Genomic DNA, 26,961 nt, shown 5'->3' with positions numbered 1-26,961 from the left:
ATTGTTTGCAAAAAGTTATATGTTGGACAATTTGAGTAATTAGCATAATGAGCAAATCAATTGCTTAATGAGCAAATTAACTGGAAATGGCTATCATTTTGCATCCATTTAACTTTGAAAGGTGACTTAAGAGTCAAAGTCTATGTTTGTGATATCCAGAAATTCATCTGTTATTATGGTGAAGTCATACACCCTTTCTTCATTAGCATTAATAATTAATAATTGGCATTATTATGTAAAACATAGGTACAAATTAGGAATTAGCTATACAGTGTTATTGCTTTTAGTCAACATATCAAGGTTGTTTTAGAGTCTACATCTATATTATGTTACATAAATTAATCTCTTGCCATAACTAAATTATGAAATTGTTCCTCATTTGCATAATTTGCATAAAGTATATAATAATTCGTCTTTCGGCCTATTTTATGACATGTCTAATCCAGTGGAGTGACGGGGCAGCAGTGGCTCATGAGGTAGATCAGACGTCTTGGAATCTGAAAGCAAGGCATGATGCACACTCTGATGTCATGCATTGGCTGCATTGGAACATTGATGAACATGTCTGTGATAAAAGCAGGCATCGAGTGTTATCAGATGCTTGTGCTTGTCCTCCTTCCTGTTAGGATGTCAATGTGATACTGTCTCCTTACTCTCCTACCCTGTGAGAAAGTACCATGCCTATAGTCTCTCAATACAGTTCCTGTTGGAACTTCTACAACCCATTCACAAGAAGGATGGCCATAGCTGAATGAGCCACCTGGGAAACAGGTTCAATTCCAGGCCCCGGCAATGTGTCGAGGTATACATAAGCAAGACCCTTAATCCCCAACTACCCCCTGACCTCAAAGGTCTGACGGCCTTGAGCAGCAATAACCTAATTGAAGCAGAAAACAGAATTTTCCAATATGATTAATATAAGGTCTAATACACAAAGATGAAGACACAGAAGATGTAGAGGCTGAAGGAAATGAGGAGAGAGATGATGAAGATAGTGGTAAAAGACCATTGAGTGTGAGGTTGTGGTTCTCAGGGGCGATTCACACTATGGTCCCGGGTGCGCACTCGGGACCACTTGGCAGATCTTGTGGTAGTGTGAATGATGCGTACCGTTCCCGGGAGCGGATCGCCCAACCGTCCCCGAGACCGCATGGGGGGCGGGTCTCTGGACCGTTGAAGTGTATTCAGATACGGATCGTTCCAATGTGAATGCATGCGTACCTAAAGAAAGAAGTGGACTGTTTTTTTTTTAGAACGTGACATGATCTCTAGTCGACGAGCCAAGCGTCAACAACAAAAAAACACAGACGCTGCACGACGCGTAACACCAGCGCATTTCTCAACGCCGCCCATCTCCTGTTGAATCTGCTATACGCGCAGCACCGCAGTACGCGCTGATCTTGATCTAGTTTCCAAAGTAAAACAAAATAATAATAATGCTAAAGTAGAATCCATAGCAAACTAATATCAACACGACACTGGAGCACAGAACTGACTGACACAGTGAATAGCAGGCAGGCTGACAGTGAAGTAGTATAACGGCAAAGAGCCAAAAGAGGCAATGCAATGCAGTGTGTCTGGATTTATTGGAGATAATGTCGCAGAGTTGATGGTCAGTGTCCGTGCACGCCAGCCATCAAGCACACCGCCATCTGGAGGATCAAAGTGTGTTATGCAAGTGTACCCGGGTGCGCTGTTGAATCTCGGGCAATGTGAATCATGGCCATTGGGGACCAGGCAACCGTATTCGGAAACGGTTCCAATGAAACGGATTCAGTCCCTCTCAGTGTGAATTGCCTATAAGTGAACTCACTAGTGCTCATTATGGTACAATTTTTGTCCACTCAGTCTGTGTCTCAGAGTAGGGCTGTGGACAGTTCAGAGTCTTGCCTACCGGTGACATTGTCGGTAGGCAGGTTTGTTCATTTTGAACATTTAAATGTTTTAATTTGATTTTGTATTAATGTGAGAACAATGACTTCTATAATAGCTAACTTTCCAAAAATATAAAGTCTTCAGTTTATATTAGCTTGGATTCTCCAACGATGTCACTGGTAGCAAGTGTTATGACAGAAATGGTACCATATTATCTCCCAACATCTCCTTAAACTCCTGCCAACAGTTACTTCCCCCAAAACATATGAACCCTGAACGCTCGCCATATACTGCCCCCAAAACCAAAATCATGAGATGAATAGGGCGTACAGTAGCATTGGCAGCCATTTTCGGGTTCCATCGTTCCAGACCCCATTGTTTTTTTCCCATAGAGATTTCTACGAATATTTATATAAAAAATGAATAAGCCTATAGAATCAAGCCTGCATCCAGGACCCTACTGAATCATGACGATAAAACATTTGATTCTGTGATTTCTTTTTAAATATTTAATTATATAATATACTATTAGCCTTTATAATAGCATTTGTTTTGAGGTTTTTTCATTTGTTTTTCACAGAAAATTACCAGGATCCTGGATGGCTTGATTACATAGGCTTAGAATGATTGATATATATATTGTTTGGACATCTCTATATGTGAAAAATGAATGGGGTCTGGATGGATGGAACCAGGAAATGAATGGAGTCTGGATTACAATTTACAATTTAGGCATTTAGCAGATGCTCTTAATCCAGAGCGATGGAACCAGAAAATGGCCACCACTGCTATGCCCTATACTAGCACCTTTGAATATACTGTAACGATATTCATTGGATATAAAAACCAAACAAACTCATCAATCAAGTCTTTCTGTATTTTTTTCTTCCATAACTTCATTAAAAAAATTAAGACCAATACAATAATGTTAAAATAACAACAACTATCTCTTCTGTGGTTCTTGTCATTTTTTACTCTTTGCTGCCACAAGCTCCTGTGCAGCTTTCTTTGCTTTGACCATCTCCACCAATTCCTTATACCTTTTCATACAGTCCTTTTTGTAGCTGTGTGAAGAGCTGCATCTTTATTTTATTGGGCTAGCACTGTAGAAAGTGTCATGCTTTAGTCGTAAAATGCACAATACCTTCCATATGAGCTTAACTGCTCTCCTAGATGTTTTTAATGTTATTACAATGTCATAGCATTTATATCATAAAAGTTTACATGATTCACCATCTCTGTAGACTATTGGGGTTTAAGTTGCCATTCATTAGAACAAAACTTCCATTTAACAAACATAAATAATTATTATAGTGGAAAATAATGGAGCAAAACGTGCAAAAATGCAATTCTGAGGTCAATGACCCCTCAAGGTCACCAGAGGTCAGTCAGAAAGTGGTTCCACGTCTGAAATCAAACCTTGGGGTGTGTAGGTGATATTCTGAAAGTTTCATGCTTTAGTCATAAAATGCACAATACCTTCCATATATGAGCTTAACCGCCGCACTAGATCTTAGATGTTTGCCAGAGAACATTTACTCAAAAAAGCATTTTGGCTTTTGCTCCTAACCGTAATTGATGTGATTCTTGGCTAAGGGATCGATTCACCAAAATGCATTAATTTAGATTAGGATTAGCAGTATTGTATTGTATCATGCAAAGTTGTTGAATTACCATAGCGGCTATCATCGGCAGTTCTAACCACCAGTGTTTTAAGAGGCTTACTTGAAAGAGCAAAACCCATACAAGTGAATAAGTTAAGCAGGAAACATTTCAGTAGTAGCAGTATGGACAGGCATTGGACACACATTCTCCCAACACACAGAGCAACATAATGTAAGTATGTGTAGGTTTACATGGATGTTTTTGCTATTTCTGGCTGCACAATACTGCGACTGAGTGACCACCATAGCACGTTCTTACTTGTAAGAGTTTATTGGTATTGCAACATTTTACCTGCAATGTACACAGTACAGTTGTCCCACTTCTGATGGTTTCCAGTCTAGCCTTTGGCTGCTGGAATTTGCTACTGTAATTTGGTCAGGTTTTGCATACTTTTAATTTGACAGCTATCTCTACATGTGGGGGGGGGGGGGGGGGGGGTCTTTCTCTTTCCTAACAGGCAGAATAGTCTATAAGCAGAAAGCCTTTGTGGTTCTTTAACAGGCAGAATAGTCTATAAGCAGAAAGCCTTTGTGGCTAACAGGCAGAATAGTCTATAAGCAGAAAGCCTTTGTGGCTAACAGGCAGAATAGTCTATAAGCAGAAAGCCTTTGTGGTTCTTAACAGGCAGAATAGTCTATAAGCAGAAAGCCTTTGTGGTTCTTAACAGGCAGAATAGTATATAAGCAGAAAGCCTTTGTGGTTCTTAACAGGCAGAATAGTCTATAAGCAGAAAGCCTTTGTGGTTCTTAACAGGCAGAATAGTCTATAAGCAGAAAGCCTTTGTGGTTCTTAACAGGCAGAATAGTCTATAAGCAGAAAGCCTTTGTGGTTCTTAACAGGCAGAATAGTCTATAAGCAGAAAGCCTTTGTGGTTCTTGAAGCGAAGTGTTTTGAAGCACTGTTGCAATGACCTATGCTTAAAGGGATATTTCACTTTCAAAAAAACTTTGGGTCATTTCATCGTCTACTCAGTCTTATGTGAACACCCAGACAGTTTTTAAGTTATTTATATTTATTTTATATTTATATATTTATATATTTATATATTTATATATTTATATATTTATATATTTATATATTTATATATTTATATATTTTATATTTATTATAGAAGCTGCTGCAGGGCCGAAGAGACTAAAGAATCCAAACAATATTTAAAAATAAATTAAACCACGGCCCCCTCACGTATTAGAACGACACTATCAGTCACTAGAAAAACTGTGTTCACGTAAGACTGAGTAGACGATGAAATGACACAGTTTTTTTTAAAGTGAAATATCCCTTTAAGCAATATTACACTCGAGGGTGTTCTTTATCGTCATTAATGCACGCCTGCGGTGCCGTAGGAACTCGCCCTTTTCGATTTATCAAATAATCTTGAAGCACGTTTAAAAATGTTTTACGAATCACTGTGGATAAATCCCAGACGATTTTCTTTTGATCGATTTGTCTGATCAAACAAGCCCTATTTTATACTAAATTGATCTATAATCTTGATGTATTCTGAGCTTGTAGATTGGCAATTTTCACTTTGTTTTGAAGAAAAGAAAAAGTCTCACCAAAATTAATTATTTTATTCAAATGTATTGTTGTTGTTGTCCCTCCCCCTTCCCTAATCCAGGGGTGGATGAGGGCCCAGTGTCTCACTACAACTCAGTTATTGCCTCAGCAAATGTCCATAATGTTATTCCTATGATAGTGGCTGGTCCATTGAGCATAAATGTACATACTGTTATTCCTGTGATAGTGGCTGGTCCATTGAGCATAAATGTACATACTGTTATTCCTGTAATAGTGGCTGGTCCATTGAGCATAAATGTACATACTGTTATTCCTGTGATAGTGGCTGGTCCATTGAGCATGTGTGAACAGGAATCGGCTCTCTCCCATGAGATGGACTAGAGCAGGGGTTCTCAACGTTTTTGGCCGGGGACCCCCGGAAATGCTTTGGCAATGTCTCGGGACCCCCGCCCCGCCCCCTCCCGACCCCCAATATAAATTGACTGCTACAATAACCTTAAACCATTTTGGGCGGGAACCCCTTTTGGTGTTTTAAGCATTGTTATAATTTAGCTATTGAAAAATAGCAGATCTACAAGCTCGTAGCGCGCCAGCTTGTAGGTCTGCTATTTTTGAAAAATCGTGAAAATAAAATTAAAAAAAAACCATTATTTATTTTTTATTTTTTTTTAAATAATTTGGGGACCCCCTAAAATAATTTGGCGACCCACGGGTTGAGAACCCATGGACTAGAGCATAGATAGCCAAACCACTGGTCATCAGAGCTGAAGCCTCTGGGAATTGCATGCCGAGTTATGTTTGGTTTTTGTGTGACTCTATTGTATTAAAGCTTTTATACTCGTTACTCGTATGGCAGTGCTGATCCAAAAGTGCTCGGTCACCACGCAAACGTGACCGCCAGCTGTTGAGCCAAATGAGGGGGTGGATTTGTCGCTTAAAGACTCGTAATGAAGTAACCTAAAATCCCACATGTGCTGTGTACAGTATACTGGCATTGTACCCATTGTACCCCTTATTGGTCTGCTTAGGGCTACGCTGCGTCCGCTATAGCGGGCAAATGCCACCAGCAGCTACTTAACCAATCATGGTTGGTTTTGGGAGTGGCTGATATCTGCTCTACCAGTGTCCTTGGCAGGTAGCCAAGCCAGGCAGCCATAGCAGAAAGAGAGGTTCATTTATGCCTTAAACACTTAAGATGTGGTGTCCCTATTTTGGGCATTAGGAGGAAATGTTCAAAAATAGCAGCTCTACAAGCTAGTGTTGTGATATGACATGTTGTGTGAGCTTATAGAATGGCTATTGTTTACTATTTTCATCTGACAACATCGTACACCAAATTATTATAAAATATGGCTTAAGAGCTTAACTGTTCAATAGGGACTGTGACTTGAGAAATCTGATGCCCGATTATGTTTTTTATTTGTCATGGACATGTGGAAAAACAGATACCATTTACAGTACATCACACTGTCATTTAACATGCAGTAATCTTTGTTCAAGAATCAGCATTCATTTCAATCTACGTTTCACAGAGAGATTAAATGCAACTGAACTTCATGCTTACGAAACACACATCATCCTCATCAGGAATTATGAAAAGCGTCAGGAATGTAAAGAATTGTACATGACATAAGCTGCTGAAGAAACTGTGACGTTTGAGTATTAAGAGTGTGTGTGTGTGTGTGTGTGTGTGTGTGTGTGTGTGTGTGTGTGTGTGTGTGTGTGTGTGTGTGTGTGTGTGTGTGTGTGTGTGTGTGTGTGTGTGTGTGTGTGTGTGTGTGTGTGTGTCACCACTTTAATTGCAAATTAGGCACAGTTATTTGTTTTGGTAACAGAAGTGCAGAGATACAGTAGGCTATATTGACAACCTAATGGGTTTCACTGCAAGACACGAGAGACTAGAGTGTCGATTATGCCTACTGCTGTACAAATACACACTAATATTCAGTATTACTACTACTATGTGCACTAGAGGTGCGCCATACTTGCATTAGCAACGCCTACTTAGTTTCTGTGTATGTGGACTTGTTTGTGTTAAGACCAAGATGGTCTTAGTCCATTACTGGATTCCCTCGCTGTGTGTCTGTCTGTGGCTTTGTCCCCTGTTATGAGCAGTCCACTAATGAGTGTCCCCTGTTATGAGCAGTCCACTAAGGAGATTACCAAGATTTGTGAGCGCTGTCAACGCCTTGGTGAGACTGCGTGCTAATTTTGACAGCAATGTTTGATTTAGTCTTTTTGACATCGTCTTGTGAATAAAATGTTAGGTTTAATCATATTTTTTAGATGTTAGTTTTAGTCTAGTTTTAGTCGACTAAATATCATGAAAATATTTTGGCGAGCCTTGATGGCGTCGTCTATAATGCCTGATTTTACCCATGGTTGCATGCTGAAAAGAGCAGATCTACAAGCTCACAATGAGCAACGCCATTTTCTGAGTGCAACATCCTAGTGCGGCAACCAAACATAAAAGGACTTTTCTTAGTTATACAGGATTTTAATTGTTAACGAAATTAAGATATATTTATCTTAGTTTTAGTCATCATAGCTAATTTTTGTTTAGTTTTCGTCAGTGAAAAAAGGTAGTCGACGAACGTCATAGTTTTAGTCAACGAAATTAACACTGAGGGCTAGGCAATATAGTGATACTACGTTAATATCTTGATAGGAGACTATCGTGTCCTATTTTTTCATCGCTTAAGCTGTATTTTTTTATGTGGGGAAAAATTGTCCAATGTTCAAAAATAGTAACAACAAAAAGTAAATCTATAGACTCGCAACTCTTTGTGATGCGAATAAGTGATGGCTTGTAAATCTGCCATTTTTTTGGAAGAAATTATATTATCACGGATTTACACATTCAAGAATATCCTAGTTGATTTTGTCTCTTCCTTATGTGCTCTCTCTGGCCTTCAGCCTCTCTTTACAATAACTGACCAGACTGACTCACTTTCTCTCAGCTAGAGTCAGACCAGTCACCACTAGTTTTGACTCCCAGTTGGCACAGCTCAAGTGTGTCTGGTGACTGGTCGTCTGTCTAATCCTCTTCCTGAACATGACATTAATCTCATTCTCAGTTCGTTTCTTAACATTGCCACCGGCAGGCCTGTGCACCGTCATACATAAACCATCCCTGTTTACTGAGTCAATAACAGATCTCACAACTTGTGAGGCTGTAGATATTTTTGCACTATTTTTCCTCCCACTATTTTGCCTATTTGTTGCTTGTCCATAATAATAAAGGTATGAATAGATTTATCTGTGGCTCGGTACAATGATGGTGGTGACGATGACGATGCATACTTCCTTGTCGTTAATGAGCAAGCTGCCTATTTGTGTACAGCATTAGTTTGTTTCATTTGAACAGACGGAACAGTAATTATGACTGAGAAAACAAAATATTTTTTTTAGAAATTATTAAGAGTTAGTAGTCTAGTCGAATAGTCCAACATTTATCTATCCTATATAAGCTTCATCTGTTCTGTGGTCTCTTGACTTCTTTGTGTTTTTGTCTCTTCATCATTCTTTCAACAGCTCTGACTCCGACTCTGTCCAGTTGCATGTCATGAGTGTTCAGAGCCTCCTCCTGTGATGTCGGCCATCTTTGTTGTCGGGGTTGGATTTGTTGGAGGGGATATCAAAGCCTCTGCTTTGGATATACCCCCCCCCCCCCTCTCCCGACAAATTATGAAATTGGCAGATCTACAAGCTTGCAATACAAATCAGCTTTTTTCACTATTTGTCGTACGAAGACATATGCATGGCTTAAGTTGTTAGTAAATGTACCCCCCTCTGTTTTCCTTTCCTACATTGAACCCTGTTTGTTGTCTCCACAGAGTCCACACCGGGTCCTGCCAAGGTGGTGAAAGCAGGGAACCCACCCAGAGCCAGACGAGGAGGAAAGGTAATGTCTATGGCACGTGATTATCTTCATCATGTGGGTGTGTGTGTGTGTGTGTGTGTGTGTGTGTGTTGTTGTGCACACACGTTTGTTAGCATGTAGTGAATGCATGCACTGTTTGCCATAGGGCAGTGGTTCTCAAAGTGGGGTCATCAGAATAATTTTAACCACTTTATTTTCAGCAGCGTAGTGGCTTTATTGTTTTACAATTAACAATGTGTTGACATAGATACAATTAATTGATCGGCTCAGAGGCATACAATGACAATTAATCTTGCCTGTCCCCTTCACTTTCTCAACAACATATGTGGTATGACTGCACCAAGCATCCTTTCAGTCATGCTCTGGGGTGTGTGCAGAAGTAGAATTTGCTTCCTGGTATGCATATTCCAAATCCTGGAGAACCAGAGCAGTGTCTGGAGCAGTGGAACTGCTTCAAGGGGGAGTTCGTCAAGCTTCCAAACTTGACAAACGTCCCAGAGGCATGTTTCATTTAAATGTTCACTTTTTCAGACACTTTTTTGGCTGTAGTAGTACTTATATCTGAATATATATCTTATATATTATTATCTGAATTCTGGAACAACACCCTGTGCTGTCTGCCTGACATCGTAGTATCATAGGGACACTAGACATAGACAGACACAGGTTTGTAATATTGTAAATTGTTTATGACCAGGAATTCCTTCCTCTGTTACATCAAATAATCCAGGACCGATGAAGCATTTCTCTGTGACCATGGATATTTGGACCCCACACTGTCATGCAAACACATTTTCTCTATTTTTTTATTTTTTATTTGTAAGACATCAGAGTGCACTTCAACTGAATACTTTTTATTGCTATAATGGAACCTTCGCTAAGCCTCACCCATTGAGATGCATGTTAAATGATGGGATTTCTCTATATGAATAATCGATCATTTCAGTAGCAAGAGTTTTATAATGTCTTCTAAATTTAGTCAACAAGGCCTGCAGTAGGCTATGCACTGGAAACATGTGAATCACATTATTTCAATATAATGTTAGAGGGAGAAACGGTATCCAACTTAACGTCCGACTGGAGTTTTTATGTAATGCACGGTAAAACTACAGTGATTAGTATTATTGCATCACCTGGGTGGGTGAGTCGTGTAACTTTCGACGTTAAGGTTAAGCTATGTATGACAACCATGCAAAATAACATTGACAGCTATGAGGTGACGGAAGCTTGCCAGACCATATGCCAGTTTAGCAATGGTTGCTAAACTATTTGGATTGGCATTTTGGGGTTGGGGTTTAGCGAAGGGTCCATTGTTGATTTGTGATTTCAGAAAGGCTTCAAATCCTTCAATCGTCGGATTCTACTCTTGACAGACACACAACCTACCGTACTGGTATTACCTAATTATTCCCTGTGTGATAGAAAAACGTACGTTTTTGCATGCGTTTTGTTCAGGTTGGAGATTTTGGTGATGCCAACAACTGGCCGACCCCAGGAGAGATCGCTACTAAAGACATGCAGGTGGGTTTTTAGTAGTCCCTTTTTCAGTATCTGAGAAATGTCTGACTTGAAGATGCTTATTCAATGCTTTTTGTATTCCAAGCTACATTTTGTCGCTGTCAGGTGGAAACCTCATATGTGCCAAACTATTTATTTTCAGGGTTCAAAAGGCCAAAAGTAGCAGATCTACAAGCTCTGAATCACGCCTCGAAGCGACACGTTTATTTTGATGCTTTTGTGTGAGACTGTAGTATGATCAAGTAGGGCAACATTCACACGTCCACAAGTGTCCTGTCATATGACCTGGCTGATAAAATCCCGCATTACCTCATGCACATGCGTGCGCGCACACACACACACACACACACACACACACACACACCCACGGCCAGCGGTGCAGGTCACAGGATGATTGCAGTGACCTTTATCACAGAGCGTTGTTTAGTTAGTACATGACATTTTAGATCAGATAGATGGTGTGTGTGTTGCGAATATATATATATATATATATATATATATATATATATAGATATCTCATTCTAACCATTCATCCTCCCTCTCCTTGACATGAATAATGAGATGTTTTAGAGACTATAATTGTCCAGGCAGATGCCCCACTGAGCAGTGCTTTTCTTAGCTAGCATCAACAGATACTCACACTGTTGCTACTGTATGTGACTGGTCCCTCTATTGCAGTGGTTTTCAACCAGTGGTCCAGGGACCACCAGTGGTCCTTGAGGGGGTTCCAGGTGGTCCCCAGCTAAAGTTGGTAACCAAATGGACCCCTATAGATCTTTAACTGTTGAGAGTGTAAAATGAAACCAATGGACCCTTACAGGTACATTTGGTTTCATTTTATGCTCTCAAGTTACGTTTTTGTTAAACATCTGCATTATTTTTTTTTATTTTTTTAATGTATTTTTATTCAATCAATGTATATAGAACCACACATTTTTCTTTTTTCAACACAACATAGGAAAACAAGTGCCACAATATGCATTACTAAGTTCATTTAAAAAGTCTACACAATTGGAGAATGCAAAATAATTGTTATTTTGATCATCGTTATCTCTTCTATTGTACCACATCAATACAGCATGTAAATGTGGACAAAATCTTATTCAACCGACGACAACATATTCTTTAGTGTGAGAGGCTAAATCTCATCAAATGGTGGCACGTGGTTCAAATGCCGAATAAATATTGAAGGTTGAAAACCACAGCTCTATTGTTAGTGGGCGGCTGTGGCTCAGGAGGTAGAGCAGGTCGTCCAATGATCCATGGGTCGGCGGTTCGAATCCCGGCTCCTCCTGTCTACATGTCGAAGTGTCCTTGGGCAAGACACTGAACCCCAAATTGCTCCCGATGTGCTGGTTGGTACCTTGCATGGCTTCCGCTGCCATCGGTGTATGGATGTGTGTGTGAATGGGTGAATGTAATGCACAATCTATGCAAAGCACCTTGGATAAAGGCGCTATATAAATGCACCATTTACCATTTTAGTGAAAAGGACCTGAGTTGCAACTGTGCCTGGTTTGCTCTTGTTTCCTTCTACACCGAACATCTTCGCAGAAATATCAGATCTACAAGCTCACATTGGGTCGTGTTGTGAGCTCGTAGATCAGCTATTTGTGGTGAAATAGCCACAAATAATAGCTACAAATAACCACTTGAACCTTTCCTACAAGCTCAGTGTTTGTGTGTGTTTGTGTGTGTGTATATATGAATGAATCCACTGACACTGTAGTGTATTCATATTCGAGATTAGAGCGATTTATCTGTCCATTAATCTTTACCATTTGATTTAGTTTGTATCTAAACCAGCCCAATGGGAGGAAAATATGTGATGGATAATTTTCCCCCTCCCGTTTGACTTGTCCGTCTAGCGAGCTACAATAGGTATTTTAGTGGTCCAGAGGGCTAATTACACAGTGGCAACGGCAGCACGCAATACAGAGACACACATAGCACACCCAGGCAGAGCAGTTGACGTGTGGTGGTGATATACTGTCTTTATGTCCCTAAGGCTGCTTTTTCTGACAGTTTGTGAGGGGGTTAGTCCCCTCTGACCTCTTTGGCAGCGGCCGTTGGAGTATGTGGGCGGGCGGGCAGGCGTCTGACCTCTAAGCAGAGTCTGAAAAGTAGAACACAACAAACTGGGAGTTTGTTTGCCTTTTTCTGGTAAAATGAGTAGAGCCTGGAAATGCCTGCTAAACAAAGAAACTAGCTCCGTTATGTGAGGCATGCACCACTGTGTGACTGACTGGTTAGTGAGATTGGGTATTGTCTGCTAAGATAGTGGAAGTGAGATGCTGCATGATGCCAAGGGGCTTAAGTGAAATTTCTAAATAAATAAATACATGAAGATCAAAATGAGAACCAGAAAAGCAGAGTGGGCAGTGAGAATTCAAACAAGAAGAAAGCAGAAAGAGAATCATGACGGACAACATAGGATTAAGCCTAATTTAACGGATTTCAAATCTCCCTCAAGAAAGAGGTTTTTTTTTTGTGGCCACGGTGGCACAGTCTGTAGTGCTGTCGTCGCCTCACAGCTAGCTAGCTACTGGGTGAAAAATTGGTTGCAAAAACCCGATAAAACTTCAGATAGTAGGTATAAGAAAATGGAACTGATGTGGTGGAGTACTACAGTACACACACACACAGTACAAATCAGTTCAGTTTCAGTTCTGTTTTTATATATTTAGTGTGCAACATCACCTCTTTGTACACTTCACAACAAATCATACAACACAACACATTAAACAAAGAATACAATTACAGTGTAAATGTGCCTGCACGTATGAGCAGAGTGTGACACAATCAATATGGGGCAGTGCAGCGCATAACTGTAAATATAGTCCACAGTACTAAAAGAAGAGGTGGACACAACAATAAAAATCACACCCGTGTGAAGTGAGGGGCGCTAATATATTAGTCTAACTCATGTTGATATGGTGATGTAATGGTGATGTAAAACAAACGGTGCCAACACAAACATTAAATGCCATTAACAATAAAGAGACAATATGACTTAATGAGGCACATTATGACGTAAATTGTCCCGTCAATGGCGTTTACAAAACAAACATTGAACTAAAGACAAACATTAAACCTGTATATAGGAGGGGCTAGCGCCCCTCAAAAATCAATAAAGCTAGGAGCAACCGTAATGCAAGGGGAAAAAAAGATGGGTTTTAATAGATTAAAACATACATCATCTTATTCTGGCCAATCACAATTTGCGTCCTCACTTTTGTCTTCAATGTTTGTATTTACACACTTTTGTCTTCAATGTTTGTGTTTACACGACCCTCAAAGCTGGACATAGGAGGGGCTAGCGCCCCTCAAAAATGTCCAAAGAGTCTGCTTCTTCTCTAACAATTGGAGGGAGAACATTCTAGAATGTACCGCTATGTACTGTACTGGCCAGGCGAGCGCACGTGTATATGTGTTTGCCTGCTGTCATCTTAATTGAACACTGTTTACTCCGGCTTGTAGTTTAGCCCACGAGTCAGTGAGCCAACATTGCACCCGGTATGGGGTTCTCTCCTCCTATCCTCTACTTTCCACAGGTGTTAATCAGTAGTTCTCTCTAAACACACACACACACAGACACACCTCCAGCATGTGTCTCATTTTGCCGTGCCTTACAGTAGCTGCAACAGCATGAATTCCCCCCCACCCCCCGTGGAGCGGAGTGGAGTTGAGCTGGGCAGGTGGCCATTTCTATTTCTAAACTGGGCTTGCTGGGCAGGCTGCGCGATAGGTTGATAGGTTGTCGCTGGCAGAATGACCCAGCTAAACCCCTTTTTTTAGACAGACGGGACGTGGCTGAGCAAGGTGCAGCGGAGAGGACGTGAGGAACGCATCTGCCGATCACCCGATTGGGGGGGTGTGGGGAGTTGTGGGGGGGTTCAGGGGGTCAGAAAATGTTGTTTCACGTCATCAGAGCCAGAAATAACCAGCAGGGCATTGGCCAGAGGGTACGAGAGCAAGTCCTGGGAAGGGATGTCCTTTTAGGGATCCCCTATAATAAAAGCGGCCGATGCTATTCTTAGGGTTTATATGGCCGGTCAATCGCACATTGTGGCCCCACGTAACATTTTAAAGCTGTAAATCATCACTTATGGAATTGCGCAAATTGTGCATTCTTGATACTTAAGTGTAGGACTAGTATAACTTATTGGAGAGGCGGGGGGGGGGGGGGGGGGGGGGGGGGGGGCGGGGGGTGTTGTTGAGAGGGTAGTGTGCATAATGTGGTGAAGACAAATGTGAGGTTTTCAGACACAGACATCCTTTTGTTTGCATTCGACTATTTTGGCTTCTATAACTGTTGTAGTGGATTATCAAGAGTTTGAATTGGGAGTGCAGTCTGTTTTTAGTTCGTGGTCAGGTTGTTGTCAGCTTACTTCAAGTCTACTCGGTGCTTTAAAACCTGTGATTGGTGATCACAAAAATGAACTGCCAGAATTTAATATTTCTAGTCTCCCCCCCCCCCCCCCCCCCCCCCCCCCCTCCACATTTTCTAAATGCTAGAGGCATAGAGCCTACATTCTCCATTTATTTATGTTAAATTTACCAAATTTCATAGATTATAAAAATCCCAAGACTTAAAAAATAAATCTTCAGGACATTTTTTTTCTTTTTTTGAGGGGTGCTAGCCCCTCCTATATGCAGGTTTAATGTTTGATTTTAGTTCAATGTTTGCTTTAAAAACACCATTGACAATGAAGGGAAAATTTACGTCACCTTGTCCCTAACACAAACATTAAATGGCATTAACAATAAAGAGAATTTAATGTTTGTTTTGACACCGTTTGTTTAACGTCACCATTACAGCACCTAATCGTAGCAACATGAGTCAGACTTTAATATATTAGCGCCCCTCATTTCACACAGGTGTGATATTTTTAAATATAAATAACCAATCTACAAGCTCATGTCGTGTGCTTGTATATCTGCTATTTTTGAATAGCCAAAGTATAAAATAGGGCTTAAGCGGTCGAGAACTCTTTCATGGCTCATGATTTACCACCTTGTGAATATAAAAGCAACTCTACTTCCCTAATTCAATTGAAGTGAATGGACCTCGGCCACAATGCTAATCCCATAAGTGTGACTTATGTATGTCTGTGACAGGTGGTGTTTGATTTCCTGTGTGTAGCTTGCTTGTGTCCCCTGTGTTCTGGGTGGAGCCGACAAGCCGCGGGCCCCGCCTTGGCTATCATCACCATCCACTGATACAAGTTCTCCTAAAATGTCTGGTCTGCCCCAGACAATGTTGGCACACTGAGTGCAGTGTGAATCCACTATTAAATGTCCTACCAACCAGGGACGATTCGTTTTTAGGGGCAAAAACTATGGCAAAAACATCTTTAGCTTTGGGCCTGCGCCCTGCCTGGCGAAATCTCATCAAATGGTGGTCCGTGGCTTAAATGCCGAATAAATAATGGGCCTGATATAAAAAAGGTTGAAAACCACTGTAATAGAGTATATATCTACATTACTTGTAAGAGTTGTACCTACATTGTGGCGTTGCTGCTCGCTCGTCAGTATAAAATCTTCAGTACACCACCCTTTCATTCCCAATGGAGGTCCCCATTTCAGTGCGCTGTTGTGGCACGGTAGCACATTTGGCAGAATGATTCAGCTTTCTGATATCATTATTTACACAGCCTGATGCTCCACACGCATGCATTCACCGACACTGTCGCACACCATCATATCACTCATATCCAGAGTTCCATTTGCTGGGTGGCATTGGGGGAGATCCATGCCTCTTGCTTTTGATATATACCCCCTCTCTGGTCATTCCTTTTTTATGGCCGGCGGGGATATGTTTTATAATACCCTGCTTCTGGTCAGACTGATGCAATTTCCTTGTGGGAAATTTAGACTTAGATTGAACGCACTGAAAAAGAAGAAACTCCCGCACACTGTCTTCAAATGCAAATAAAGGTTTTAATGGGAAACAACGTTTCCAGGGGTTTTCACTTAGAATCAACCTGGGGACCACTGTTGTGTTGGTTTGGGGATATGGGCTAAGATTTGTGCTTTTGTAACACTTGCTATGCATCCCATGTGTAAACATCCCAAACAATACTCAACCAATGGTCCATTGACTACTAATCAGGCTAATAATGTCTCAACCAGACAATCCGGTGCACTTCTCCCGTTTGAGGTTCTAACTCCCATTTTCTGTTGAATTTCTTGACCTCCAACTTGTCAGTAAATGACTACATGGACGGTCATCATAGGTCTCAATTAGTGGAAAGAAAACAATCAACAAATCCTACATTACTAAATGAATGGTCAGGGACCAGTGACACTTGCATTACTTCCGTGGACCACCTGTTGAAAACCCCTGTGTTAGACCTTCATCATGCTATCTTTAGGAGGAGGAGTTCACAATTCAACAATTTAATTAAATGTGATGTACGTTAAACACATTGGTGGCCCAACTTGGGCCATATTTTCTTAAAGAAATATCTTTTTTTACTTCAAAATAATATTTCAAGTCAATAAACAAATCTTAAAAAATATATATATTTCAAATAGCCAATCTACAAGCTCACAAACTTGTCACATTGCGACGTGTTAAGAACTTGTAGATGGGCTAGTTTTGCTAATTGTCATACAACCAAGTATATAGGATTTAATGGTCAAGCAAGTGTCTAGTATGTCTACTCTACTCCCTCCTCTTGTTAAACAAATCGAACCCTGCTCTTATCTATGTCCTCGCTGAAGATAATCCACAGCCCAGAACTGGCATGGCCCAGAAATGTTTTTCGGACGTTTTGAATGTAACGATGCAGACTCAGCCATGTAGATTAGATGAGATCCTCTCTATTATTCCCAGAACTCAGGAGAAGGAGCAACAAGAACAGATGTTCATTACCCCTCCATAAACCTGGCCAGCGTCCACTTAGGAATTTCAACATGATTGAATTGCTAGCTTACGACTTGATTGTCAACATGATTTAATTGCAACAGGAAGATCCACACTTCCCTGGTGCAATGGGAGAACCCATATTAGCCAAAGTGTGCATACATTTATGTGTGTAGGTTTTGGCATTTAGGGGATAGGTTTAGGGTTAGATTTAGGGTAACTTTTCAAAAAGTCTCTAAACAGAGAGAATACCAGCACTCACGGAACTGTCCTTTAAAGGCACTTTATTATTTAATATATAATTGGCCTATTTTAGATCTAGGGTAACAAATGACACCCCAAAAAAGGTGAAAATGAAAACATTGCTCTCAAAAGTATAATGAATACCAGCGTGCGTGTGTGCGTGCGTGCGCACACACTTGCGTGTACATAATTGTGTGAGTGCAAGTGCTCGTGTGTTCATCCATCTCCCTGTTCTGTCTAAACCTCCATCCTTCCCATACCATCTCATCCTCCCCCTCTCTCTCCCTCCCTCCCCTCTCCCCCTGCCTCCTTGCCTTCCTCCTCTCAGATGGAGGTAGAGACGCAGACCGTGGCCTGCCCGGCGACTGTCAGGCAGGTCAGAGACTCGCGGAGATTCCCCGTAAGTTTACCTGACGGCCACGGGTGGTGCTGGTGCTGGTGGTGGTGCTGGTGGGGGGAATGCTGACCCAACCTCCTTCTGGCCTTTGGACGACCCCACCGCGGTCTACCTCAAAGCTCATTAACCATATTAACCCTGTCGCGATGCAACGTGTCGCATTTTGTAGTGGCATTAAACCTGTTGTGATGTGACACGTTGGTGAGCTTGTAGATCACCTATTTCTGCTATTCATTGTGCAATGAAGTATATGTATAGGACTTAAAACCCCTTGAAAGCTACCGTCCCTATTCTGGGGGCAAACATTGGGTTGATCTATAAGCTCACAACACGTCACAATGTGACATGTTGACCAAGAGATTAGGGGCCCTATTTTCGTCAGTGCTTTACCCCTTATCCCTAAACTTCTTTGTGTTTTTTTTTTTTTTTTACTGTTTTGAAGAACATTTTTGAATAGTTCCAATCTACAAGCTCACAAGGTAGGTGTCAATGTAGATCAGCTAGTTGAACTATTTTAAAATGTTTTTCAAAATAATAAAGGGGTAAGCCACTGGTGAGAATAGGGCCATTGGTGTTGAACTAGAGGGCCTACTATAGAGCCTTGTGGGACCCCAGTCAGTCTAAGTAGAATAGGGTTCAAGTGGTTAAATGCCAACTAGTCAGCAGTGTCGTTATGCATTTCTTGCATTAGATGCAATGCTTGATACAAGTACCGTACACGCCCAGGGGAAAGAAATGGCAAGTGCAGCACATGCTAGAATAACTCGTGCACTGTATGTGGCAACGTGCTAGCCTGAATGACTGACGTACAGTTTGTGTCGCAGTGTGTTGAGATATCACTGCCAGGGTGATGCAGCTAGCCTGTGCATTCCTGATGCACTTACATAATATACAATATACGAGAAGATCTATTATTATTCAGACACAGCTCTGCAGGTGAAAAGGGGAAGTCGTCTTGGATGCTGATCTAGTTGAGCTCAATTCTGCTTCCTCTGATCTCCGGTTACTTTTGCCTTTCAGTCACTTTTCTTCGTTGTGCAATCAGTAGTTAAAAAAACATTTTTGGTACATTTATTCGTCGCCACCTATGAGAGTCCATTGTTGAGCACAGAGAGTATTGTTAGTTGCATCCTAGCCAGTTGGCCTGCAGTTTCCCACCCATTGTTTTTTTTTTCGTGTGAGTGCCATTAACAAATTAACAATACTAACAAGCTGTTTGTCGTGGTATTTAATTATCACCGTGCCAATGACATGTGTTCTTCCCCATTGTGTGAAGTGGTTGTCGGAAACGAGACTTTAATCCAGAATATCAAGACATTGAACCGGACTGAATGGATGGAGTTGGTCTTAATCAGCATTCAGCACCCTCGGGTGTCGAGTTAAAGCTGCACATGTAGGCAGGCTGATTGATAAACTGACTGTTGAGGATTTTATGAGGATTGTTATTCTGGACTTTTTGCACATGACCCCCATTCCTGCATTTCGAATGGGAGATTACTGTCATGCCTTCTTTTTTGTTACGCTGTGGGTTCCTAAACCCAAATGGCCAGCATTTAGTGTAGCTGTCGTGAAACTTTACCATGTGACACGTGGTCACGTGGCCTCCCGTGGACTTTTTTATAGGGCAACGCGACAAAATGTCCATTTGTAATGTTAGCGATTTTAGCCCCAGAGAGTATATTCATGATCTTTTTTTTAAAAGCTTTCAACGGCCGTGTTTGTTCATGTGTTTGCCAGAAACGTGTTCTCTCCACCTCAAATGTGTGAGGGGTTGTGAACTAGGGCCTCAAGCACAGAAACATTGCTTGTACTTGCGTTGCGTTTGGGTGGAATGGGAAGAGTCTGTGTGAATAACAGCTGTGCACGCTTGGAGTGGGTCTACTAAGTGAAATGAGTGTTGTTGGATTAACCACATTAACCCTGGTGCCCCTATGTGAGGCACATTTCAAAACATTTTGGACATTTTCACATTTATTTTGAGAATGTTCAAAAATAGCAGATCTACAAGTTGCGATGTGTTGTGAGCTTGTGGATAGGCTATATAGAGAGAGAGAGAGAGAGAGAGAGAGAGAGAATTGTATATGAAGTTGAACATGTGCATTACACACTACACTAACTTTGTCTCCAGCCTGCTACTTTGCATGACTCTTGTGCAAAGAACTGACACCTTGCAGATATGTGTGTTCGCTGATAGCCAAACCCTGCAGTAACATGCAGAAGAGGCTGAATGGTGTTTGACCAAACTAAACTCAAATATTAGCACTGGGAACAAGAATAATCAAAAAGCCACGATACCAATGCACGGGGAGCTCCTCTGTGCCCTATCATGCGTGTGTGTTAAGACTAAAGTTTTTAGGCTTGTTTGCGGAAAGTTTCTAGAATTGTCCTGTGTGGCCTCTGTGCTGCAGTCGGGTCACATTGATGCGATTGGATCAAAGAGAATCTTAATGAAAGTGATGATAACCACCTGGAAAATCTCTATTGGTTCCCATCAGTCATTGTGTCATACCCACCCGCCCCCTCAGGATATCTAGGCTACATACCATACCTGTAATGCTTAATTTATACTCTGTTGTGAATCTACACGCTCACAACACATCACAGTATTTTATTTCAGTTCATATAAGTTATGTATTCGTGCAGTGCTTCAAACATTTCCCCTGGTAGGCAACATCGTCACATGTAAATGTTCTGGCATTCACATTTTTGTCAACATAATAAAAACACGAGCCGATTTGATCACCGTGGCACGCGCTAAAGACATTAGCCATCGTTAGTCAGACCCGCTGTGGAGGTGATGAGGTTCACATGTCTCTTCTCTGACTGCAAACCATTGGAGAGAACTACAACAACTCTGATCAGCACGTACACATGCTTGACATTTGGGCTTTGTGAGCTTAGAGAGAGGCTATTTTCGTAGAGCAACATGGGTGTACGGTGAAGTATGAATCGGGCTCAACTCGTGCAGGGGAAAGTTGGCCTGAATGGCCTCATCTCTACCGTTATTGGCCCCATTCATTCCATCTATGTCTGTCACCTATAGATTTATAGACGCCTTTTATTTGTTTCACAGACGATAATGTTGCGAGAGCACTTCTAGTCTGAGCCAATACCCAGTGTCAGGCGTACACGGATAGGAATATAAAGTGCATGGTCACATGGAGTTACCACAAACTGGTGACAAACGGATAAAACACATTTTAGTATGCTGTTAGTCCAACTTTTTAGCTCTAAATCTACAGTAAGTGTTGGCTACCGTATCATTAATCACATTCACACTCACGGTTCACACGGTGGGCATTTAGCTCTTCTAGTATACACGGTGGGTGAGGTACGATGCAAGCGCAAAATGGCCACCATGTGAATGTCAAAGGAGCATTGTTGTTCTTGTCATGGGTGTGGTTGAGTGTATATGCGATGCATTCTCCACCGGCACTCCAGCGATTATTAGGCCCCCGCTGCGTAAGTCTATACTGGCATTTGTGGGGAAAAAAATATTCTCTATGTGCGACCCCCCCCCCCCCCCCCCCCTTTCTCCAGGCCCCTAAGAGGTCCTCGGTCAAGAAGGAGCCCAAGGAGAAGAGAGAGAGTAATGAGGAGAGCAAGGAAAACCTGAAGGCCACCAAGTCAGATGACTCGGGGGAGGAGAAGAACGGCGATGAAGACTCCCAGAAGAACGGACAGAAGAAGAAAGGTGATTATTACGTTTATCCATCATTAAAACGCTTAACTGTTCACATTGCCCCATCCCTGCATCCCCAAATGCAAGCTCAACATACTCTCTCCTTTTGTCATTCATACCAACATGCCATCATCATGGATAGCCTCGGTTAATCTCCAAGATTCACATATTTCAGTATCCCTTCCCTTGACCACAGAAATGTAAACATACATGTTCGGCATCCTCGTCAACTGACTGTGAAATATTCCCATCTGAACCGGCAATAATGAAATGAATCGAGTCCACTTCCGTAACTCACTTTGTTACGCTTTAGGCATCCTCTGGTGTGTTCAGAGCCAGTTTCTACAACCTATAGATCTCTGGTTTAAACCACACCGCACAGCAGCTGGACGATGCAACTCAGCAGACCACTCTCTGTACTGTGGCTGGACCTGCATTGCTCTCCCTACATTAGCACAGTGTTTCTCAATCATCTTCATGTCAAGGACTCCCAAATTGATCATGTTTTAAGCCACAACCCCTTGGTGCCAAGGAGCAAAGACCCCCATAAGAGGAGATGTTTATTGTTGCATTGTATTTACTACAGAATTCTGCAACTGTCTCTGCTGATAGGCGGGTAGAGAGAATCGTACAATCTGAGCTGGTGAAATTGTATAACAACCTTCAACCTGGTGTCCTTCATTCTTTTTTGGTTATATACTGTACAAGCGCTCACAACTCAATATACTGTACAAGCGTTCACAACTCATTGCGATGTGGCGTGTGTGAGCTTGTAGATCACGTATTTTTTAAATGGTTCGTGATTGGTTAAACTGTTTCCGGGGAAGCCCTGGAAATCCCCCCACCCCGCTTTATTGCGCTTTAAGAACGACTGCCATACAACATTAATTAAACAAGACAGGCTCCAATTGGTCACATCTCCTCAAACCTCTGGCTTTCCCTGGACACCACATTGCCGAGGGCATGGCCATGGGGTTTTCCTGGTGCAGACATCTTTGTATTCATCTGGGTTTTCCCAGAGTATGATAGTTTGGCCAGAGTATGTCCATCCTTTCCATAACATGTCTGTGATACATCTGTAGAAGTCTCAAAGTAGACAGCACAGGTACAGTATTATCTGCAATTTATCTGAACTTCTTTTTCTTTCTTTCATACATGGCTTATGTTGTTATTTTTTTGCAATAAACCTGCAGGGTGTTCTATTGCAGTGGTTCAGATGATCAAATTATGCCAATTCTCAGTGAAATTATCAAGTTAATGGTGCAGAGAACTATTTCAGACAATTAGTGGATGACAGCATATCAGTGACTGACCGTGTCGCCAAGGCGTCACTCGGCACTTGACATTGAACACGGACACCTTTTAAACTTGAGCCTACCGCATAGCAACAACCAGGAGACCCTGATAGCTGAGCTGTTTTGGCAGCAATGAAGGGTTTAAATTCCACTAGCAAGCCAGTCAGTCAACCAACTACTGAATGTTTTTTCTGACCTTCAGAGTAAGAGGTTGTCCTCAATGACAAGGGAAACGAAGAAAGGGAAACTGACTTCCCCTGCCTTTCCGATTCTCATTTATTTTTCCCTTTCATTCCCCACTCCCCCTCTCCCTTCTTTATCATTTTCTGTAGTCCCCCCCTCCTCCACTTCACTCACCCTCTAGTCTCTTTTGTCAATCATTCGCTCTGTCCTCGTACCTACCCAGTCAGCGGATACTCACAGGGCCACGTCGCTTTAACTCCAAGCCTCTTCCGCTGTCCCAACATGCTGTCTGTCTCGCTTGCTCACACACACACACACACACACACACACACACACACACACACACACACACACACACACACACACACACACACACACAAGTGCAGGTTCTTTCAGCAAGCAGACTGCTGATGCAGCCTGCTGGCCAGTAAAGGAATTGCAGCACTCTAAATAGACTGGCTGGCACTGTTTTACTTGGTAAACCACATGAAACGTAGCGTTCTCAATTCTGGGGTGAGCATCTGTGAATTTGTAGTTGGGATATTTTCACGGATCATCGTACATAACAGATTATATAGGATATAAGTAGTTAATAAGACATTTGAGTCACAATGTTTAATGAATTCAAACAATGTACTCTCAATCATCGATCTTTGCAGGTTGCTTGCCTAGAGGTCACTGTGTACCTTTATTTAATAATCCTATCATGAGGACTAATGATGCATCTTTTTAAAATATTGCTGCAAGGTTAATATTAACGGGACCATACAAAGCATCATATTTGAAAACAAAGCTAACTAAGTAATTTGTACACCAAATGTAGGTTTATTCGGAGAATGAATAGTCATTTTGAGTGTTTTTATGTTTTTTTTTTAAATCATGTTTTTATGATCATGTTTGGAACTGCCGAGCGCAGGTTTTTCACATGTATGTACCTAAACCGTGCATCTAAGTGACAATAAGTTGAATCTGAGTTCTAACACAGTCGCTTCTGTGGAATCACCTTCCGGCAGGCAACAAGCACAAGTGGGTTCCCTTAATGATCGAGGTGAAGTCCGAGGGCCCCCGGGAGCGCTCTGCTTCGAGGAACAACAGCCGGCAGAACGAGCCCCCTCGCATGCCACCCAACGCCAGGAATGACCTCCGAGGTGAGTCTACCATGTCATGAGCACCTCGCTCTGGGTGACCTGTCAACACCCTGAGCCACAGCATGGCATGTTTGGGTGGCAGTAACATGAACTATACATTATGCTATGTATGCCCGCTAAATGCTTCCGGAGTGGACGTGCAGTGGAAGTGATGAGTTTCACATGTCTCTTCTCTGACTGAATATCAATGGAGAGAACTACAACAACTCTGATCCCGGCATTGACACACAGAAGAGACATTACTGAAAAGGAAGATAAAATAAACACATAATGGTTATTGTCATGAACATTAAAACATTTTTCCTCCCAACACAATTTCTAGTGTAAAAGAAAACCAAATCAACAGAAACAACTTGGTTATCTGAAATCTTTGGTTATAAGTATGTCCAGCTGCTATTCAGCCAGCTCTTAATGGGGGACTTTAAACGAATCAACTTAAAAGTACAATTACTTACACAATATAACTCCAAATATTGGTGAGATATGTTCAATAGTTCTGTCGATAATCAAACATATTTTCCCCAATGATTTGCATTTCATGGTGAAATGGGTCTCAAAGTTTGTTTGGCACATACATGATCTTCCAATAATAAAATCAATATCAAATTGACTTTTTTATATAAATACATTTAAAAAGGTCCAGCATTTTGTAATGTTTTACATTGGCAAAACTGTTCTGAACAGTTGTGCTATAAGTGTTATGTATCTACATCATGCTTATACAGTATACTTTAAGTTTATTTACATACCTTTATTTGTAAAAACATGCCTGTGTTTGCTCACTGTTCTTCATTTTGTTTTGTGTATAGGGCTTAAGTGGTTAATCTCTGTGTCATGTCTGTCAGGTGTGTGTACAGTGCAAACAGTCCAGGTTGTCTGGTGGATGCTTATGGAGAAATGGCTGCATGCGTGTACAGTACATGCACACAGAACATGTGTGTCATGCTCCAACACTTTTTTAGTTCTCACGACGAACCTTTTAGGTAGCTTGTTTCTAACACCTGGTTGTGGTTGTGTGTTCCAGACTGGCACAGTCAGAAGTACGAGCGGGTGGAGCGCGAGTGGCGCGACGACCACGACGAGGTGTCGAGTGTGAAGAGCGAGGGAGCGCCGTTCCGCGGCGGGTTCAGAGGTCGCGGCCGCGGAAGAGGGAGGGGCAGGGGGCGCGGCGGCCGAGGTGGCCGAGGTATGTCTTTACGCATGCACGCACGCACACACACACACACACTCAGACACACACACTCTCACACACACACTAGTGTTGCGCGGGCCGACCTGTAACCCGCAGGTCCCGCGGGTTAACCGCAGGGCGGGCTGGGCCGAGTCATGACATTTTCACTTTATTTGCGGGCCAGGTTGAGGCGGGTCAGATAATGTATACTGTGATTTTTACAAATGATTATTGTTGCCACAAGTCCTGGGATGAAATTTGCGCAGCCTACCGGATTGTTGTGTTGCTGTGCTGGTTGATATCTCCTCTCTCCAATTATTAATAACTATTAATCCCCAAACAGCGCACAGCCGCATGTGCTCCCAACGCGCGTGCATGAGCACACCCCGCAGGCACGTAGCGGTAGCGCGGCCGCCGCCACACACAATTATCATTGTCAACTTTTCTCACCACAACGGACATTCTGTCCTTTTTTTACCTTTTCCCTGTGCGTCCTTGAACAGTGGTGAGTTGTGTTTCATGTCTACTTAAGTCATCAGTTAATGGTTGGACTCCATCTTGCCTCTTGTGTTCTGACTGAGTCTTAAGTTCTGACTCACTCCAGAGCGAGTGAAATATTTTATAACCACCAGCAGTCCCTTCCTTCAGCGTGCGTGCGTGCGTGTGTGCGTGCGTGCGTGCGTGCGTGCGTGCGTGCGTGCGTGCGTGCGTGCGTGCGTGCACGTGTGTGTGTGTTTGTGTGTTTGCACGTGTGTGGAGTGTATAAGTGCAAGGAGGACAAGTACGACAACGCAAACGTTTTCAAATAGTTTTTCTTAGGTATTTAGTGGCGTTTTCTTTCAGCGTCTGTGCAGTGACAGTCCTGTTGTTATACTGTCTGCGACGCACGGGTGAGTCTTTCTTCTCTCCCCTCAACCTCTCTGTCTCCTCTCAATCTGCCATGTCGCTACGTGTGTGACAAATGAATGGCATCGATGCGATGCGGTGGTCGGAACACCTGTGACTATGCGTGCTTGCCAGTGATATTATTAGCCTTTAAGACAGTTTAGAAGCACCTTTTTTGACAAATAAAAGCCGCGTTCAAAGACATATTTGACGTGCATTTAATGATGGCGGGTTGCGGGCCAGGTCGAGTTGTGAAAATTGATGTGGTGCTGCGGGGCGGGCTGAGCCGAGTCAGATTATTATCACATGCGGGACCTGCGGGTCATGAAAAACCCTGACCCGCGCAACACTAACACACACACACACACACACACACACACACACTCTTTCTCTCTCTCTCTCCCTCCCTCTCTCTCTTATGGAGACTTAGTCTGTATTTCAATCTCACCAGTTGTTTTAGTTCCAAAACATCAAAGACATGTTTTGTTTTTTTTGTTTTGTTTTCTATTCTGTATTCTATTCTATTCTTCAAGAGAAAAAAGACAGATTTGAAAGCCCAAGTTGGTCAAGAGAGAGTAAAATAGATATACAGGAATTGGAGTAGTGGCATCATGCATATTGACA

The 26,961-nt window shown here is 42.0% G+C and overlaps 1 protein-coding gene across 2 annotated transcripts in view; it reads left to right on the top strand.

Annotated features, from left to right (window-relative positions):
• Positions 1–26,961, top strand: part of larp1 (La ribonucleoprotein 1, translational regulator) — a 76,143-nt gene that overhangs the window by 27,609 nt on the left and 21,573 nt on the right. For both annotated transcript variants that reach the window (XM_079507509.1, XM_079507508.1), the window contains exons 2-7: positions 8,898–8,965; positions 10,400–10,465; positions 17,905–17,976; positions 21,514–21,667; positions 24,147–24,281; positions 25,306–25,467. In XM_079507509.1, the coding sequence (XP_079363635.1) occupies positions 8,898–8,965; positions 10,400–10,465; positions 17,905–17,976; positions 21,514–21,667; positions 24,147–24,281; positions 25,306–25,467 (657 nt within the window). The remainder of the gene's footprint in view (positions 1–8,897; positions 8,966–10,399; positions 10,466–17,904; positions 17,977–21,513; positions 21,668–24,146; positions 24,282–25,305; positions 25,468–26,961) is intronic.

Source organism: Electrona antarctica (assembly GCF_951216825.1).
Source record: "Electrona antarctica genome assembly, chromosome: 8".
NCBI classification, from domain to species: Eukaryota; Metazoa; Chordata; class Actinopteri; order Myctophiformes; family Myctophidae; genus Electrona; species Electrona antarctica.
The sequence above is the reverse complement of the archived record's forward strand: the minus strand, read 5'-3'. Positions and strand labels throughout refer to the sequence as shown.